An 18,437-nucleotide genomic window follows, 5' to 3' on the forward strand; every position below is an offset into this window, starting at 1 on the left:
GGGGAGGAATCGTGAATGCGTATTGCTGAGGAGTCCTATGATAGGACGAAACGATTATCCAATCGTTTTAGGCTTTCCATGGTGATCTACGTTCAATGGATTCATGAATAAATTATTAAATTACTAAAATATCCACAAAACTTTCTTTCTAGATTTATTGATGATTATAACTTCTATGGAAAGTATTGATATGTTGTCTTCTGATTTCAAAATTCACTGTTAGGTCACTTTGTCTAATTATTACATAACTGACATTATAGGAAAGGTTTTCCATACATCACTATCACTATCGTCCATCTCATATACACACATAATTAAATAATCAAGCGATATATTTACAGTATAAATGATCAAAATTAGGCAAACCTAAACAATTTTAATAGTTGAATTCATGAGTCAATGTAAGCTAAACCGTGTGGAATTTAACTATTAAAATTATTACAATTTCTACAAACCCCCATTCAAAAATTAAATAAGACAAATTTCTAACCATTGCAGGGTAAATGTCGATTTTGGGCTGATATTGCACGAAAGTTCAACGTAGCCAATTTGTTTGTCACATATAAAACTAAAAATCTGTTAAATGACAGAGCTCTAGTTTCTTCTAGTTATATTTATGTATTTACATGTAATTTTAGCAGGACATATGTCGAAAGAACAAAGGGAATCTTATCGAATATAATTTCGGAATACGTATCAAAGAGTTTGATAACCAACTGTTCTAAATTACGTAATAGCCTTTATGAAGATATATATAATGAGTACACGTCATTCAGTAGATCTTGTAACTGGTTTTCAGGTAATAAATAATAAACGAATACATTTATTTGAACATACCTTGCTTCACAGAGTGACTGTAGCAATAAAAACTTGGTGAAACTAGGAAGCACTGAACAGATATTTTGTTACGTCAAAGGACTTTTCAGCAGTGCTTACCTGAAACCTGAATCCCGACTAAATGTATTCATTTGTAATCATCAGTAAGTAAGTAAATTTCGCCTGTTACTGTTGAGGGAGCATAGGCCGCTCACCAGCATTCTCCGTCCAACCCTATCCTGGGCAATCCTTTCCAGCTCTTTCCAGTTGTTATTCATACTTTATCCTTCTTTCTTTCCACTTCCCTTCAGGATTCCAAGTTAGCGCTTATCTCGTGATGCAGTTTGGTGATTTCGTAATGTATGTCCTATCCATTTCCAATGTATTTTTCTAATTTCCTCTTCAGCTGGAAACTGGTTGAGTATCTTGCGTAGACAACTATTTATAAATACTTATACCTTCTTGATGATGGTTGTTGTAGTTCTCCAAGTTTCAGCTCCATACAATAGAACTGTTTTGACGTTTGTACTGAAGATTCTCACTTTGATATTGGTTGATAGTTGTTTTGAGTTTTATATGTTCTTCAATTGTAGGAATATGGCTCTTGCTTTGCCAATCCTTGTCTTTACGCCTACATTCGATCCTCCTTGTTCATCGATGATGCTTCCAGGTACGTGAAGGATTCCACATCTTCTAGAGTTTCACCATTAAGTGTGATTGAATTGGTGTTCTCCATGTTGTATTTCAGGATTTTACTTTTTCCTTTGTGTATATGGAGGCCTACTGATGCACAGGCTGCTGCTACAGTAATTTATAATCATAGCTAAACAACATGATTTTCTTACAAATTCGTCTATAAAATTAGTTCTTTTTAAAAAAGAATATATTCTTAGGGTTTTACAATAATAATGAGTATTTATGGACGAAATTACAAATGAATTATGTATGAATACCACATAGAGTTTAATAGTCAATGGTTTATTTAAGATTATCGTTAATTACATACTCACATTTAATAATCCTTGATGTATTTACATTAAAGTAGACTAACTGACTGATTAATCATGAAGTTAAAGACAGATAATTTTGGTTGATTAAATGGATACAAATTTTCTGTTCAAAGAGTTGTTTTGTTGTTGGTAGAATATTTTATTAACTTGAAAAATGATTTTATATTAAGAAGAGATTCTATTTATTGAATGGATATGAAATAAAGAACTTTTATTATTGCTAATTAGAATATACCAGGTAGTCTGATTAATAGATTAATCAAACTAATCAGAATTGTATTTCAAATAGAATACAGATTTTTGTACAGTTTGATCCATTAGTTACTAGTTCATTGTGACATTTATTCCGGTTATTATTATTATTATTATTATTATTATTAAAACACAGTTATATGAACGAAGGATATTCTTTTCAATGAATTTCTCATCTGGTTCTACAATTCATAAATCCAAATTAATAATCTATAAAATTGGCCAGATTTAAGGCAGAGTACATCATTTGGAAATTGTAATATGTGAATCAAGGATTGTTCTTTATCATATCAAATCAAATCGTTAATGTTGGGGCTGTTTAATATAAAGTATTAACTTGAATCAGTTTATAAGCGAAATGAAATTGTGCGATAAAGGATCAGAATAAATATGGTCAACATGGGATGAGAGAGAAAATAATGTAATTACAAATCAGAAATTACGTAATATGTAGAATACTATGAATTAGGTCAAATATAGTAGATTTAGGGGTGGATGCTGAATAAATTCTTCAAAACGGTTATCAAGTGTAATAATAATAATAACCATGATCAAGATAATAATAATAATAATAACAATAATAATAAAACTGGCCAATTTTATGGATTACCAATTTGGATTTATAATTATAGAACCTGATGAGAAATTCATTGAAAAGAATATACTTCGTTCATATAATTGTATTATTACTATTATTATTATTATTATTATTATTATTACGCTGTGTTCATCTAAGCATAAAACAAAATATTTTCTATGAAATCATTTTGTATGTTTATATTCTTGGACTTTTATTCAAATCCAAGTTATTCTAATCTTTTCTACTCTCTTTCGACTTAATAATGATTATTGTCTGAAAATTAAAATAAAATAAAAAGTGATTCTGCCTAAACTGATTGTATTACATAATTAGAATAGCACGGATTATCTATTAGTTACAGTAATAAACGGATTATTTAGTCAATAAATGTGAAATTCTTACAAGTCAATGTAGAATAATGCCAGTCATACGTGAAAAGATAGATATATGTGTTTGAATTTATTTCTTTGTATTTCTTTCACCATTGCTTTAGTTAACACATTCAAATTGTTTAAACAAGATATGATAATGGTTTATTTAATAGTTTTCTGTTCGATTGATCTAGTTTCTTTATTATTCATGCAATCAAGTCAAGTGGGTGAATTCGTTCATTGTGATCTATTTAACAGGTAGATGGATTAGCGTCGTTTAATAAAATAATAGGAACAAATACGGATAAATAAAATCAATCTATTTATTTTGATCGAGATCATGAATCGATGAATGTTAGACCACCATTGAAAACCTGGAAACACTCAACAATCTCCATAACTTCATGATGATATTTACTATGTGCTCATTAGTGACTAGCTTTGTGAAGGAATTCTCTAAGTTCTAGTCAGAAGCCGTGACCAATGGAGCTAATCCATGTCGAGTAGAGACAGGTATCTACTTCAGTAAAATGGAAGATGGTTCCGCAATTTCGTGGATTGGTTGAAGTTATCCATTAACACTGTTAAATGACTACTCAGTGGTCTAGATGTTAAGCGTTCGCTCACGAGGTCAAAAGTCCTGGGTTCGAAACCCATGCGCAGAGTCATAAATGCACACTGCTGAGGAGTCCCATGCTATGATGAAACGGTAGTTCAGTGCTTCCAGGTTTTCTATGATGGTCTAAGTTTAATTGACTCATGAATTCAACTATTAAATTACTTAAATCTCCACAAAACCCCCTTCTGATAATAATAATAATAATAATAACTTGTCAATCATAACTGAATTACTATTCGAAATAATACATCATCATTATTATGAAGTACTGTAAATAACTATGATCCAATGAATAAGCATCATGTTAATTAAATGCCAAAAAGAATATATATACACATTGAATCACATTGTTTAGTCCATAATTTAATCATAAACTTATATTAATATAGCCTTTTTTAACCTTTTCATTAATAAGTTAATTATACGTAATTACTTTATTTTTACTATTAAAAAAAAATTAATGATATAATAAATAGTAAACAAGTTTATTAGTTTTTGCATTATAATTTAGTGAAATTTATAAACCTTATTATTACTATTATTATTATTATTATTACTACTATTACTAATACTGTATGAGCTATAACATAATTATTTGTTAATGCAACATTGTATCTTACATGAAACATTCAATTGAATTAATATTAAATTCTATTACCTGGCTGATTTCATTGTGAAGTGTTCATTTCAATTCTAAAATTATTATTAATATCTTAATGTAACGATTCAAATCATGAAATGTAATATCAATGATAATGTATATCAAAGTCCTAAATGTTTTTGAAACTTTTAAATTATACTGTTCTTTTTTTTTAGTAGACGGACAGTTTGATGGAATTATATCTTACTTCATTATGGTATATTCATTAGACTGACAGAAAAAGATTATACATTGAAGTAAATTTTATACCATGTGTATATACTCTATAGATGGGTGTATGATAGCTCGAATTATTGATGTTCAGCTCTATAGATAAGTAAGATATTAATGGATCAATGTGGAGAAATCTAACAGTATTTATTCATTTAGTAATATATACATCATTAGATATAATCTCAGTTGTCTAGAGGTTAAGCACTCTTGATGTAGATCGAATTTCTTGATTCCGATCCCATGTGGTGGTGTCGTTGATGCTCACTGTTGAGGAGTCTGTTACAAGAAGGGAACAGATATTTGGTGCTTCCAGATTTTCAACAGATGTCTATCATAGGTTGGTCCGTGATATCAATAACATTTAATAATCTCCACAACACTTTATACAGATGAATATCAAATAGTTTGAAGGTGATCATCATGAAAATTGAAATCAGTTGGAGAAATATTAAAGACCAACTGAAACTGAAGAGCAGATTTCACGGTATATACACCTATGAATTTAATAATCTATGCTCTCACTCCCATCAATTAGGAATTTGGCTCTGTTCTCATCAGGTTTCATCAAGGAATTACCGGTTTACTTTCAAACAAGATTGAGTCCATAGGATTGAAATCAAATAAGATGAATTTCTAACTTTAATTACGATAAATACTATCAACGAAGATCAACATCTATTTTTCTGAATATATTTTCATCCAGTTTACTTATGATATTTCAGTAGTACACTTTCGATTATAAGATAAAATTTAGCAGATGCATAGTGAAAATTTCCAAACGTTTTTTTAGCCCCTTCTAATTATTTATTTATCTGAATTAATTTACAGTATCAAATTTATGCTTTGTTTATGGACTTTATATTAGTAGAGATTCTGGCCGTTACTACTACTATTATTACTTCCATTCTAAACGACATTGAATGAACTGATTAATAATCTTGTTGATTTTTATAGTCTCTTTGTTAACTGCTTGGCTGAGAATCACTAAACTAGAAAGTATATCGTGATCAAACTTCAAGGCATTTTAGTCTCTCCCTATATATATATATATATATATTTATATTTGATATCACGAATTGATCTAAATTCCTGCTCAAGATCGATGGTACTGGGTTCGATTTTCGATCATGAGGTCTTGCATACTCCCTTTCCAGGAGTCCTATACTAGAATGAGATGAGAGTCTAGTGTTTCTGGGATTTCAATTGTTGTTTAACTTAACTTCGTAATCTGAATAAAATTCTATCATTTCCACTACTTTAAACTGAGAATTTATGTTTTTAAGGTGAAATAAAATTGTTAGTATTGGAGTGATTAACACACAGTGTTAACATGAACATTAAATTATGGAATTAATAATCAGAATGAATATGGGCAACATATAAGATGATAGAAATACTTATGTTATTTATAAATCAAGTCAAATCATTGTGTAACATATGAACTGATAAGAATTCAGTAGGAAATAGTAAAGTGGTATAATTACTAGTTAAATTGTCGATGTATTTTTAATAATAATAATAATCATAATAATGGTAATAATAATAAAATTGAGTGATGAGGATTCAAAGGGAAAGGCTATCTGTAAATTAATAATAATTATATATATCAATGAGTAGAAAGATTGTATTACAGTTTTGCTCAACTTATTTAAAATTCTCAAGTCCAACCTTGACATTGATACTCATCTGTCAATTTGTCAAATTAGGTCATTTCATAATTAAGATTCCTTAGTATTAGACATTTGTATTTTCCAATGAATGAGAAAACAAAACGGAGTAAGTTTTTCTCTCAAACTCTTAAATCAGAAACTACTGCGTGGTGTTAATGTCAAACTTCAGTCAATTTACGATATTGTGCAACCTTTATATATTGTCTCGTATCCGACATAGATGAACTCTGCTGGTAACGGCTTTTCACTAAGAATTCCATACTAGGACAAAACGGCCAATCTCTACTCCTAGATTTTCAGTAATAGTTTAGCTAAGATCAGTGAGTAATTTGAGCTGTGGAAACTCAACAATCTCCAGAGATGTCTTATACTACTAATATACAGTTCATTTAGAATAATCTTCAAAGTCATGAAGAACGTCTCATACTACACCACACTTTGCACAGAATAGAATTCAGATTATTTGAATAGGAATGTGGGATTTTAAAATAAAATTTGACTTGATTCCAACACTAACCTACCAAAAACTAAAATTGTCAACACAAACATTATAAAAAGTTTCTTGAAACATAAATACATGCTGTTTTCATAACTCATAGTTATCCAACTTCTGTCTACATCTATCTATCTTTATCGATTTTTTCATTCGATAACAGAATTACTTCGCATAAAAGAACTCTGATCGTGTATCATATATAAGCTAAGATTTTTAAAAAAAACATTCTGGTCTACTGTTAATTTAATAAAGCTGTTAACATCATTTATTGTGAAATACGAATTTTCTATAATAATGAATATTATTTACTTAATGCCCAAACTATTTTGAACCATTATAATTAAAACGACAGTTGACTTATTGAACCTCTAGGTTGGCCGAAGGAAAAGAAGCTGTTAGTTGATTCGAATAGCTGTTCATTCTATCGTTTGAAGGACTTTGAATGGGATAGATTTTGACAGGCAATTAGTAACACGATAATCTACTGAAGACAATTGATTTATGCTCGTAATATGTTCCTTTTGCAATTAATGAGTAAAATATTGGATACGGTACTGTTTAGCTATTCTGTAACCTATTCATGAGTACGAAAAGGTAAACTCTTAGAACACAATTCGATACTAATTGTTTCATTGGAGTGATTGAATTGGTAAATACATGAACATTTACTGATTACAACAAAATGAACAATTTCTTTCCGGATATATGATAAAGGTCATTCTGTTTCATTGATTACTCTCTAACTTTTTGTTTTACATCATTATGTTTCAGTGAATTCGAAATATTACCTTAGTTAATGCTATTGCAACTTTTCAAAATAAATTATTTATATTATTTTCAGAAGGGGTTTTGTGAAGATTTTAGTAATTTTTAAGGGTTGAGATCATGAGTCAATTGAAGCTAGACGATCATGGAAAACTTGGAACCACTGGGCGGCCATTTCGTCCTGGGTTCAAATCTCACGAGGCGGAATCGTGGATGCCCACTGTTGAGGAGTCCCACAATAGGACGAAACAACCGTCCAGTGCTTCCAGATTTTACATGGTGGTCTAGCTTCAACTGACTCATGATTTCAACCATTAAGAAAATATTTATATTATGAAATGGTAAATTGTTTAGAAGGCATATAACTGTAATATGATTTCAATGAAACGAGTTTTAAGGGAGATTTTAGAAACAAAACGCAAATAAGTAGTATAATGATTTTGGAATAGTATTATATAATTTTTTTCATTCATATTTTTTTTCTTTATAAGCAAGGCAGTTGAGAGTGCACTAATAATTTTTCCTCAAATACAAAATGTCAACTTTTAAGCTTTTACTTATTATAATCTCTGTAAATTATACTATACTACTATACTACTAATATTCACTAATATTTGTAGAATAATAGTTTGTTACTAACCTAATTGCTGAGTTTAAATTTATTGATTAACAATTAAGAATCTGAGATGGTTCTGTTTATTAACGCTTTGATTTGACTGTACTTATCATTTACTAAAACCTTAAAGTTATGATTTATTTTAAGTAGTTTGTAAAATTGATTATTTTTTTTTGTATTAGCTGTATATATTTTGGTACTTACAACTAGAAGCTGTCAAATTGGAAAATGTAAGTATGAACATAAGGATAGTAGATGAAGATTTATTTGATATCAAAATGATATATGATTTATTTACAATCATAGTGATAGTTAGACTTATGTAAATAGAATTGTATAGTATTTAGTATCAATGAATTGATAACTTACTATCTGAATACATAATCACAATATAACATACTCAAAAGTTTATAACTAGAAGATATAACTAACTTCATAAACTAAATAATTACTCTTCTTTAAGATGTGACTACATGTTAAGGATAAGTGGAAAAAAGTCAATTTAGTCTGTCAGTCACATTTAAATTAACTAATCTGTTGTTAACCATACCAGTTTTCTTGAATGAGTTACTATTAGGTAGTTAATTATTGGTTCACTTACATTCTTATTAGATAACTATGATTAAATAGACTAGTTGCATAAACTTAGTATTGTATATTCTGTATCAGAAGTATCTTTGATAGAACGTCACTGATGAGTCTGAAATAAGATAAAATGAACTTTTAATAATCTATTTAGTAAAGTAATTTCCAACTTTAATCCCTTCGATAATAAACTCATTTTTAAACTATGGAGAAATTTAATACAAGTATGATTATATGAAACGTTATGTATTAGCCAAGGATCTGTTTATTTCATTGAATGTTACAGTTCGTTTATATATTTTTTTCCTGGAATAACAACATAACAGTTATCTTGAATACAATCTTATAAAGATCTTAAATAAATACTAATTACATAGTTCTCCAAAGTTTATAGACTGCTTTCTCATTATATATATATACTATTTATGATTTTTGATACTATTCTGTAAACAACCTGTATCCAATGTAGTTGGTGAAACTGTTCTCTGCTACCAAATTTAAGCAACGCTAAAAAAAACACCTTAAAATTTTCAGCCTCATGTTTAGTTTATGAGTACACGGGCCATTGAAATAAAAAATCTGTCACCAAAAGAGCAATGGAAATTAAATACATACGTTACTTTAACAGTGTTAATAACTTTTTCAGGGTTTATGATCTTTTGAATGAAAACTCATACACTCAAAGTGAGATCAATATATGTTCAGGTTTTTTGATGAATCATAAAGAATTAAAAATGAAGCAACATAACTTTCAAAATACTTATTCTTAAACTACCTGAAATGTTTGTTACTGAATAGTTATATGAGAGCTATATAAATTAAATTTCTCAGCTTTGTAAGCGGGGTATGTGTGAAAGAAGTGCCTATTATTCTATGCCGCAGTGATGACATTACTAAGTTGAAAGTTGAACTCCGAAAAAAGAACAAGGACGAAACGAACTTTATGCGAAGTATCTCTTAGACAGAATTTTTACAACAAATCGAAATTCAAAGTGTTTTTATGCTCAAATCATATGATTTTCACTATAAGATGAATTAGAAAATTTTTGATTATTGATCCAAATAATCTAAACCTTCAATGAGTATATCTTTTATGAAGCCATAAGCGAAATAAACACTAACTTGCTTTTCTTCTCAAATATCTTAGTCCTGATTGGTTCAATAGCATAATATAGTTAAAACAGGAAATTAAGTTTTATCCACTGTCTATTTACTTTATTCTACTATCTACATACATACTGGTTTGCTTATTTCTATTTTGTCTCATTTATTCTGTTCCTATATATTTCCTGTTTTACTTTGTTGATGTAATAGACATTATATACAAAAGAATGTTATTCATTCTTTATTATGATTAGATTGATCAATAAATACTGATAAACTGGTAGCTTAAAGAAACATTATGCAATTGAATATTGAATTATTCCATAGTTATAATTATTGTATTTATTGCTGTTATGTAATAATCTCATTATATATATAGGACAACTTATATCCTATTAACTTTTAATGAAGCATATAATTTACACAAAAAAAGAATAGGAGAGTAAGTTTTTTATTTTAGATAGTGTCGACCGTATTTGGCGTCTACAATATACGGACTATATATTTTTAAAAAAAAACAAACTATTGCTGAGTTTGTTTTTATTACAATGTCGCCCATAACTGAGATAGTATGCAAATATCAGAAAATAAACGTTGACAAGTATACGACTTTTATTTTTGTCTAATAGCAGTGTTATTATATTTATTTGAACATATAACTATTGGTACAAAGGGGCACTGAATACATATGCTCCACACAAGTCACTTGATTTGCGTGTGGGTGCCCAGGTCGAACCAGGTGGTTTTCTTATGGGATCACACCCGGAGCCTTTGACCTAAAGGTCGAATTCACAAGACAATGGAGCAACGTCAAATGATGCAATCCCATGGTAGCCGGTGACCAATAATTGGTTCATACGCCATTTGTTCCTTCAGGATCTTGAAGCTCATTTGTGACATTGGTTTGAAATCAAGGTTTTCCAACCCCCGCTAGGTGAACTTTCCGTGTTCACCTACTCGATTAAAGCGCCGGACATCCGCTTTTCGTCCTCTCAATTTCGCAAACAACACCTTCTCCACGAGAAGGCAACGAGAAGGACTTTCCTGACAGTGGCTGTATATACGTGGTCATGTAATAGTATTTCGAGAGGGAGTACGGACTCTCCCTACTCTCGGCCGTACCAGGGCATTTGAGGGCAATAGTAATAATACAGCGTGGTTATTTTTAAATTGAAATAAAATATTTAAAAATGTACTGATTAGATTAGTCTCACGGTTAAAGGTTAAATATGCACATATTGAAAGCAAAATTAAGCTAATAAAAGCATCATTTTGTTAAATACCGACAGTCCATAGACAACAATCAGTTTTGCACATATACACCAATATGATATTCTGATCTATGTTTTCTAAGTTTTTTATCAAGACAATTAATTCTGTTAGCTATGTCATCTTTGTAGTTTGTCTGCATGTTATGCAAAATGTGTCAATAAGTTCAATCTATAAAATGAAATCACTTATTTAATCCATCAAATATACCAAGACATTCTTTAGAGCAGTTTACAGAGATTAGGTAAAAAATATTCAAGAAAAAAAGTATTATAAAGGTATGATATTTTCTTATTTAGTGAATACAGAAAGTAAAATTGATAGATTCCCAACGTTTCACATGATGTACTGAGTACTAGTGAAATTTTCAATCTGTTTTCTTCCCCATTCACCAAGAAGTAGCTGAGTTAATATTTACTAAAATTTTCAAATTAAAATTATAAATTCAGAAACCAATTTTTGATCACTTACCTCAAATGATCGTTAACCATCATTGTATTTTATTAATAATTATTATCTATACCAGTAACATTGGACAAGTGTAAATATTATTTTTATATACACGTCTGTTCTTTTTGTATATTATTATTATAAGCAAAAATGGATAGTGGCTAGCAGTGGAATCTAGGATGCGCGTTGTGTTCTATTTGGGACTCGTCAGCTGGATGCACCTACATCTCAGAGTTGATATTCCCTCTGAGGCTCAAACTCAGTATCGTTCGCTCAAAACGCCATCGCGCTATCTACTTAGTCACTGAGCCCTGAAAGCCAACTGCTTGAGCGGTGGCACTGTTTACTTGAATCTTCCCATCGACGTTAGGACTGCAATTATGAATTAAGGCAATATCGAGGCAATGCGCACAGTATGCACATAAACCAATAAGAGACTGATCAATTGCACTCCTAACATCATTCGGAAGATTCGAGTAAACAATACCAAGTGATTAGTTCCCTTTATGAATTTAAATAAAGCCAGAACAAATATTGATGTAGAATAATATGAATTCATTACATTTCGTGGTTTCTCGTCAGCTGCCTACAACTAAATATGTATTAAAATTTTACATAGAGATAAGAAATAGTATGGAACAATTGATATAAGTGAATGTAAAGGGTTGTATTGATTCTAACACCTAATAACTTCTGACCTGTTCTTGTACATATATATAGTTATCATTGATAACCATTGTCATTCCAGTCCTTTAGATTCACTCATGTCAATTGTTCCATACTATTTCTTATCTCTATGTAAGATTTTAATACATATTCAGTTACCAGTGGAGTTCAACCAGGTCTGTTGTGAGATATCAACTCACTGAAGACAATGGTGTACGGTGGCGCAACTTCGTGGATTGGTTGAAGTTAGACATCAACACCGTTGGATGCCGTCTTAGTGGTCTAGTTAGTTAAGCGCCTGGCGTGGGACTGGTAGGTCGTGGGCTCGAGTCCCGCGGGGCACGGGGTCGTGGGTGCGCACCCCAAGTTCATATTTCTTCAGGTTATTTACAGTGTTTATTAAGATTCATTCAGTTTACTATCCAGACGAAGTTCTTTGTTCACTCTTTACATACAGACAAATATCTAATGGTTATATAAGCACATTCATGACTATGAATGCTATAATTATTATGCTATAATTATTATCATTACTATCATTCTGTCATACGTGTATATTTCGACCTCATTAACCATAATAATTCGAATACTTTCGATAAATATTTCCAATTTGTAATTGTAAAGTTTGATAGGAAATTATCGAAAATATTTGTTTGATTAAACCATATTTATTAACTTTAAACGATGTACTTGGCTCGTAACCTAAAGAGAATATTCTTCCTTCAAATATTCATCGTTTAATACGATGAAACCACCATGGAAAACATAGACGGCCGTTTCGTCCTACTGTAGGGCTCCTCAACAGCGAGGATCCATGATCCTGCCTCGCGAGGTTCGAACCAGTGCTTCCAGATTTTCCATGGTGGTCTAGCTTCAATCGACTCATGATTTCGACTATTGAAATTGCTGTAATATCCACAAAAACCCCTTCTGAATCCAACGTTATTTTAACTAAAAGAATTTTTTTCTTTTTATTTATGTTGGATATTTAACAGTTCTGTCAGTAATTCCATGTAATTTCTTCTTTTTCTTTTTGAAATTATCTTTGCAGAAAAAATCTAGGTTGGGCATCTACATGTAATGTTGTTGGACAAACAATTGGATATGTGACTGCATTCATTCTATTTTTATGTTTAGAATCACCTAATATTTCAAATAGCTATCTTAGATGGACACCTATTGAAGGTAAAGGGTTGATTACATTTTCTGGTAGGTGAAGTGGTGTCGACATTCATCATATATATAATCATTATTATTGTTTGTTTGTTTACAGTTAGTCAGTATCCTTGGTTTTGTTTTATTTACATGTTCAAAATATTACTGGTATATTTTATACCTGCCCGATCAAATTCGAAGTAAAGTCTCATATCTATGTTTTCGCTCACTAGTTGATTCTGTTGCAGTGAACAGACCACGAGTGGGAGCAATGTATTTAACACAAAATTACAGGACTTGTTAATAAAGTCTAACAATCATAAAGTAAATGCTTAATTTGCAAAATGACCATCAATTGTCTCAAAATGACTCAGACTTTATTGTTCTTGCATTTTCATACAAATTGCATCCTGTTTCCATTTTTTACTGTTCAATCCTCTTGCATCTCTGCTGCCAGACCTTCTGTTGACAACAAACATCATATACTACTTATGTCAATATAAGTAGTATATTATGCGAGTCAGGAACGTAATGTCTGGCAGCAGAAGATGAGGGGAAGATCAAGAAAAGAAGAGCGAGAACACAATGGAATTTGTTAGAAACGGATGAGCAATGGAATGGGAGACAATGGATTGGTGTTTGCAACAAAAATAGTCCAGTTTGATATGATGCATTAATATTTTGCAAATTGACGATTTACTATATGGTATTCAGATTTTATTGAAATAGTCTGTAATTTTCGTGCTAAATACATTCGATTGTCTCCACCCGTGTTCTTGTTCACTACAGTAGTAGTAGAAACTAATAGATGAGGATAAAAACATGAAATATTATTTCAAGCCTAATTGAGTAGAAACAAAATATTATAACAGTAATTTATTGAATATACAGATAAAAGAATACACAGGATACTGTTGACCTGTATACAACAAAAAAGTGGGAATTATTCAGTGATTATAATTAATTGATTGATTGATTCTATGGTCTAATCATTCATGCATAGATTATAAATAATTTTTCATTGTCTATACTCCTCTTATTTATTAACTTAAATATATATACATCACAATGTATAACAAATCAGTCTTGAATATTTCAGATATTGAGGGATAGAACTTTAATAGTAATTTAGTAATTAGGTTGTTTTTAGTTTTAATAAACAAAAAAGAATAGTATATCATGAATTCGACAGACGTGTATGAGAACACATTGATCAGTCAATCATCTAATCTCTAGGTTTAATACAATAATAAAGTAGTAAATATGAATATAAATTTAATTTTTGATCGGTCCTAGTAATTAACTTAATTTTGAGATATTTCTTTGTTGTTGTTATAAACTGAATTCAATTGCTGGAAATCAGAGAGGATTGAATTGTTGTTTTCATTTAATATGAAACTTACCAACAATGTGCATTTACAAATCCATTCAATCTCAAGAGTTGGAAGTATTCGGTGATTTACATCTTCAACAATAGCCCAATAGTTTTTTATTTGTAATTTATTTGAATCTGTTTACAGTTAATCGCAAAACATAGATGAGAAGTTTATTTGTTCAGAATATATATATAACCCTTCGTTTTTGTCGGAAAGGTTGAGAGCTACATATACTTTTAGCTAATACCATTTCATAAATCTTAAATAATAAATCACAACAATTATGCAATGAATTACTCTTAAAAAATGTGAAAGTTATGATACATTTGAATAGAAATTTTAAAGATTGACAAGCTATGGAAAATTGTATAGTGTTAAACAGCTATTCTCATACTATTTGAGGCTTGTTATCAGTTTGTTTTGCTTTTTGTATATTAGGAGTAATCACATCTAACTAATTAATAATAACCAATACATAAATTACAAGTTTTATGATTTTATCTATGTAAAATGTATAGGATACACGATAGGTTTTTAACTTGGAAATGTTTCATAAGTTACTAATGTGGATTTGGAGTTATTCATTAGATCTAAGATACTAACGTATATCATACGTTTTTGAAGAATTTGAGAAATCTGTCTGCTTAAATAATGATTACTGGATAGGTAAAATAAAGCAACATCACAGAATTTAGGTTACAAAACGTATTCGGAAAAATTGCACTTCTACAATACTTAAATATGCATAAAAGTATTTGAAAGTTAGATTTCATGCTTATTTGAAGAACAAAACTAAAATTATTGATTAGAGAAATACTGAATGAAATTGATACTTATAAATACCAAACTAAGATGATCAAAGACTTATGTGCTCAAATAGTCAAATCTGTTACATCATCATTACATATTAACATATTTTGACAAACTGAATGCTTGAAAAAAGTTATAGTATTTGTCAGATTGAGAACTATAGAAAAATTTCATACTATTCGTAATATGACAAAAGTAAAAATTTAATCGTGGAAATTATCAGAACATAAATAAATAAATAAGTAAAAATATAAACATATCAGAAGGGGTTTTTGTGGATATTATAGTAATTTCAATAGTTGAGATCATGAATCAATTGAAACTAGACCACCACTGATAACAATGGTGGCGCAACTTCGTGGATTGGTTGAAGTTAGACATTAACACCGTTGGATGCCGGCTCAGTGGTCTACTGGTTAAGTGCTCGCGCGCGAAGCCAGTAGGTCCTGGGTTCGAGCCCCACGTGGTGCGGGATCGTGGATGCGCACTGCTGAGGAGTCCCATACTGGGACGAAACGGCCGTCCAGTGCTTCCAGGTTTTCAATGGTGGTCTAGCTTCAACTGACTCATGATTTCAATCTGTGAAAATGGTGGATGTGTCACTCAATTTTGTGGATTGGTTAAAGTTAGATATTAAGAGCGTTGAATGCCAGTTCAGTGGTCTAGAGGTTAAGCGCTCGCGCACGAGACTGATAGATCCTGGGTTCGAATCTCTCGAAGCGGGATCGTGGATGCGCACTATGGAGGAGCGCCGTAATAAAACGAAACGGCCATTCAATGTTTCCAGGTTTTCCATAGTGGTTTAGCTTCAATCGACTCATGATCCCAACTATTGATATGAACATATATTTAGAAAAATTTCATAATTGAACAAATTATTATTGATTTGTTTACTAGGTTTAAGCTACATTTCGATATGGATGGAGGGATTAGGCTTTATTAAATAAAGTGTTTTGTACTTGTGAAACAACATTCAATACATTAATAAGTACATCAGTGGGAACTTCATAAATTATAGTGGAATGATAACATACGGAGCTTGCAGGTATCATTACCAAGGTTTGACTTAATAATTTCGAATAAACGGAACATTGGGTGGATTGTATAAATAAAATAATATATTTGTAATATCTCATTGAGTAGAAAAATTAGATTTTCTGGTTATTTATTGTTATGGTTATTTATTCTCTGAGGAAGTGGCTTACGCTGAGTCATGAAACGTCAGAAAATCCATAACATCCAAAACACGCCACTGACTGAGCCTAAGGCTTTCAAAATTCGATTACAGAGCTTTACCTTTAGATAAGTGGCTTGAAAACCAGTTGTTTACATTAAAAATCATTTAATTAACGATATTGGGTAACAGTCATTTATAGGCATCGTTAACAGCTCTCTCGACTCCCGCAAGTGTCTCATCCAAATAACTATTGGTTGTTCGCTAATGATAGACTAACTAAAAAATCCTTGAAGTTTTATCGAGAAACTTGAAGTTATAAGACTAAACTCTGTTGGTTGTAAGACAGTTATTACCGATAGCAATACATTAGTAGTCATAGAATTTCTTCAGTTTTCAAAATTATTCACTATTATAAATCTTTCATTCTAGTTATTCATTATATATTCATATTCATCAGTTACTAGTAAAAGACAATATTGTAAAATAACTATAAACATGATAATTATTGGTTAGATGACCTTGATCTACACTTTAGTAAAAGTACTCAGAAAGTCACGCGGTATCTAAGTATACATGTATAACCTGTTTAATCGTTTTGTTAAGTTAACTAAAGTTTATCTGATAATGAATTTATTACTAATTAAATTATTTTTATTGCTATATGTTCCTCAAGTAAGGTCATAGATATTACCGAAAAAAATGTTTTACACTAAAAAAAATTAATTAATTAATCAATTACGATTTTTGTATAAACAACATAATTAAGAATTAAGCTAAAAGTTTTATTTTCATGCAAAATCCCAAATGAACTTTACATAATTCAAAATTTCTAATTCGAGTTTCATTCGTGAATAGATGAATTATAAAATGTAAATGATGGAAATCAAATATAAAACATGGTTAATTTTTAAAACTATTATATATATATATATATATATATATATAATTAGAGAGGGGTTTTGTGGATATTATAGTAATTTAATAGTTGGATTAGTTAAATTCAGTCATTAATACTGTTGGATGCCGGCTAAGTGGTCTAGAAGTTAAGGGCTCACACACGAGACCAATAAGTATTGAGTTCGAATCTCGCGAGGCGGGATCGTGGACACGCACTGCCGTGGAGTCTCATACTGGGACGAAACGGCCATCCAATGCTTTCAGGTTTCCCATGGTGTTCTGGGTTCAATTGACTCATGAATTCAACTATTAAATTATATATATATATATATATATATATATATATATATATATATATATATATATATATATATATATATACTCTTTCTTCTGAGTGAATGTATGATAAGTTCATTTAAACACAAGGGAACTATATATAACACTCACAAAAGAATTAACAGTAATTAAGTTTTATATTATACATTTCTTGCCACAAATTTATTCCGTAATATTTCAAATACTTCACCATTTATAAACCAGAAGATACTGGTTGATGAAGAAGTTTGTCAATTATGAAATATCAGCTAGAATTAAACTTTATCCTATTGTAGTGAAAGAGAACACAAATGGGGACAATCAAATGTATATTTTTGGTAAAATCTGTAAACCATACAATAAATACTTCATTTGCAAAATGTTCATTATTTATCTCAGACTTCATTGTTCCTACATTTCCATATCAATCACTTTCTGTTCTTATTCTTTCCTTCTCAATTCTCTCAACCTTCTGCTACCTGACTAGCGTTCATATACTACGTAAATCGATATAAGTAGCTCACACTACACTATGATGTAATGACAATATTTGGAAAATGTTTC

The 18,437-nt window shown here is 30.3% G+C and overlaps 1 protein-coding gene across 3 annotated transcripts in view; it reads left to right on the plus strand.

Annotated features, from left to right (window-relative positions):
• Window positions 1-18,437, plus strand: part of MS3_00004276 (uncharacterized protein) — a gene marked incomplete at its 5' end in the record, with an annotated part of 68,982 nt that overhangs the window by 26,457 nt on the left and 24,088 nt on the right. The window contains 2 exons of one of the 3 annotated variants that reach the window (XM_051212186.1): window positions 1,410-1,486; window positions 13,195-13,780. In XM_051212186.1, coding sequence (XP_051073324.1) covers window positions 1,410-1,486; window positions 13,195-13,205 — 88 coding nt within the window. In that variant the 3' untranslated portion in view covers window positions 13,206-13,780. Of the gene's footprint in view, window positions 1-1,409; window positions 1,487-13,194; window positions 13,781-18,437 lie in introns of those variants that run through there. The other 2 variants (XM_051212187.1, XM_035734195.2) reach the window with 2 other exon arrangements.

The sequence above is a fragment of the Schistosoma haematobium genome, chromosome 1, assembly GCF_000699445.3.
Source record: "Schistosoma haematobium chromosome 1, whole genome shotgun sequence".
Classification (NCBI taxonomy): domain Eukaryota; kingdom Metazoa; phylum Platyhelminthes; class Trematoda; order Strigeidida; family Schistosomatidae; genus Schistosoma; species Schistosoma haematobium.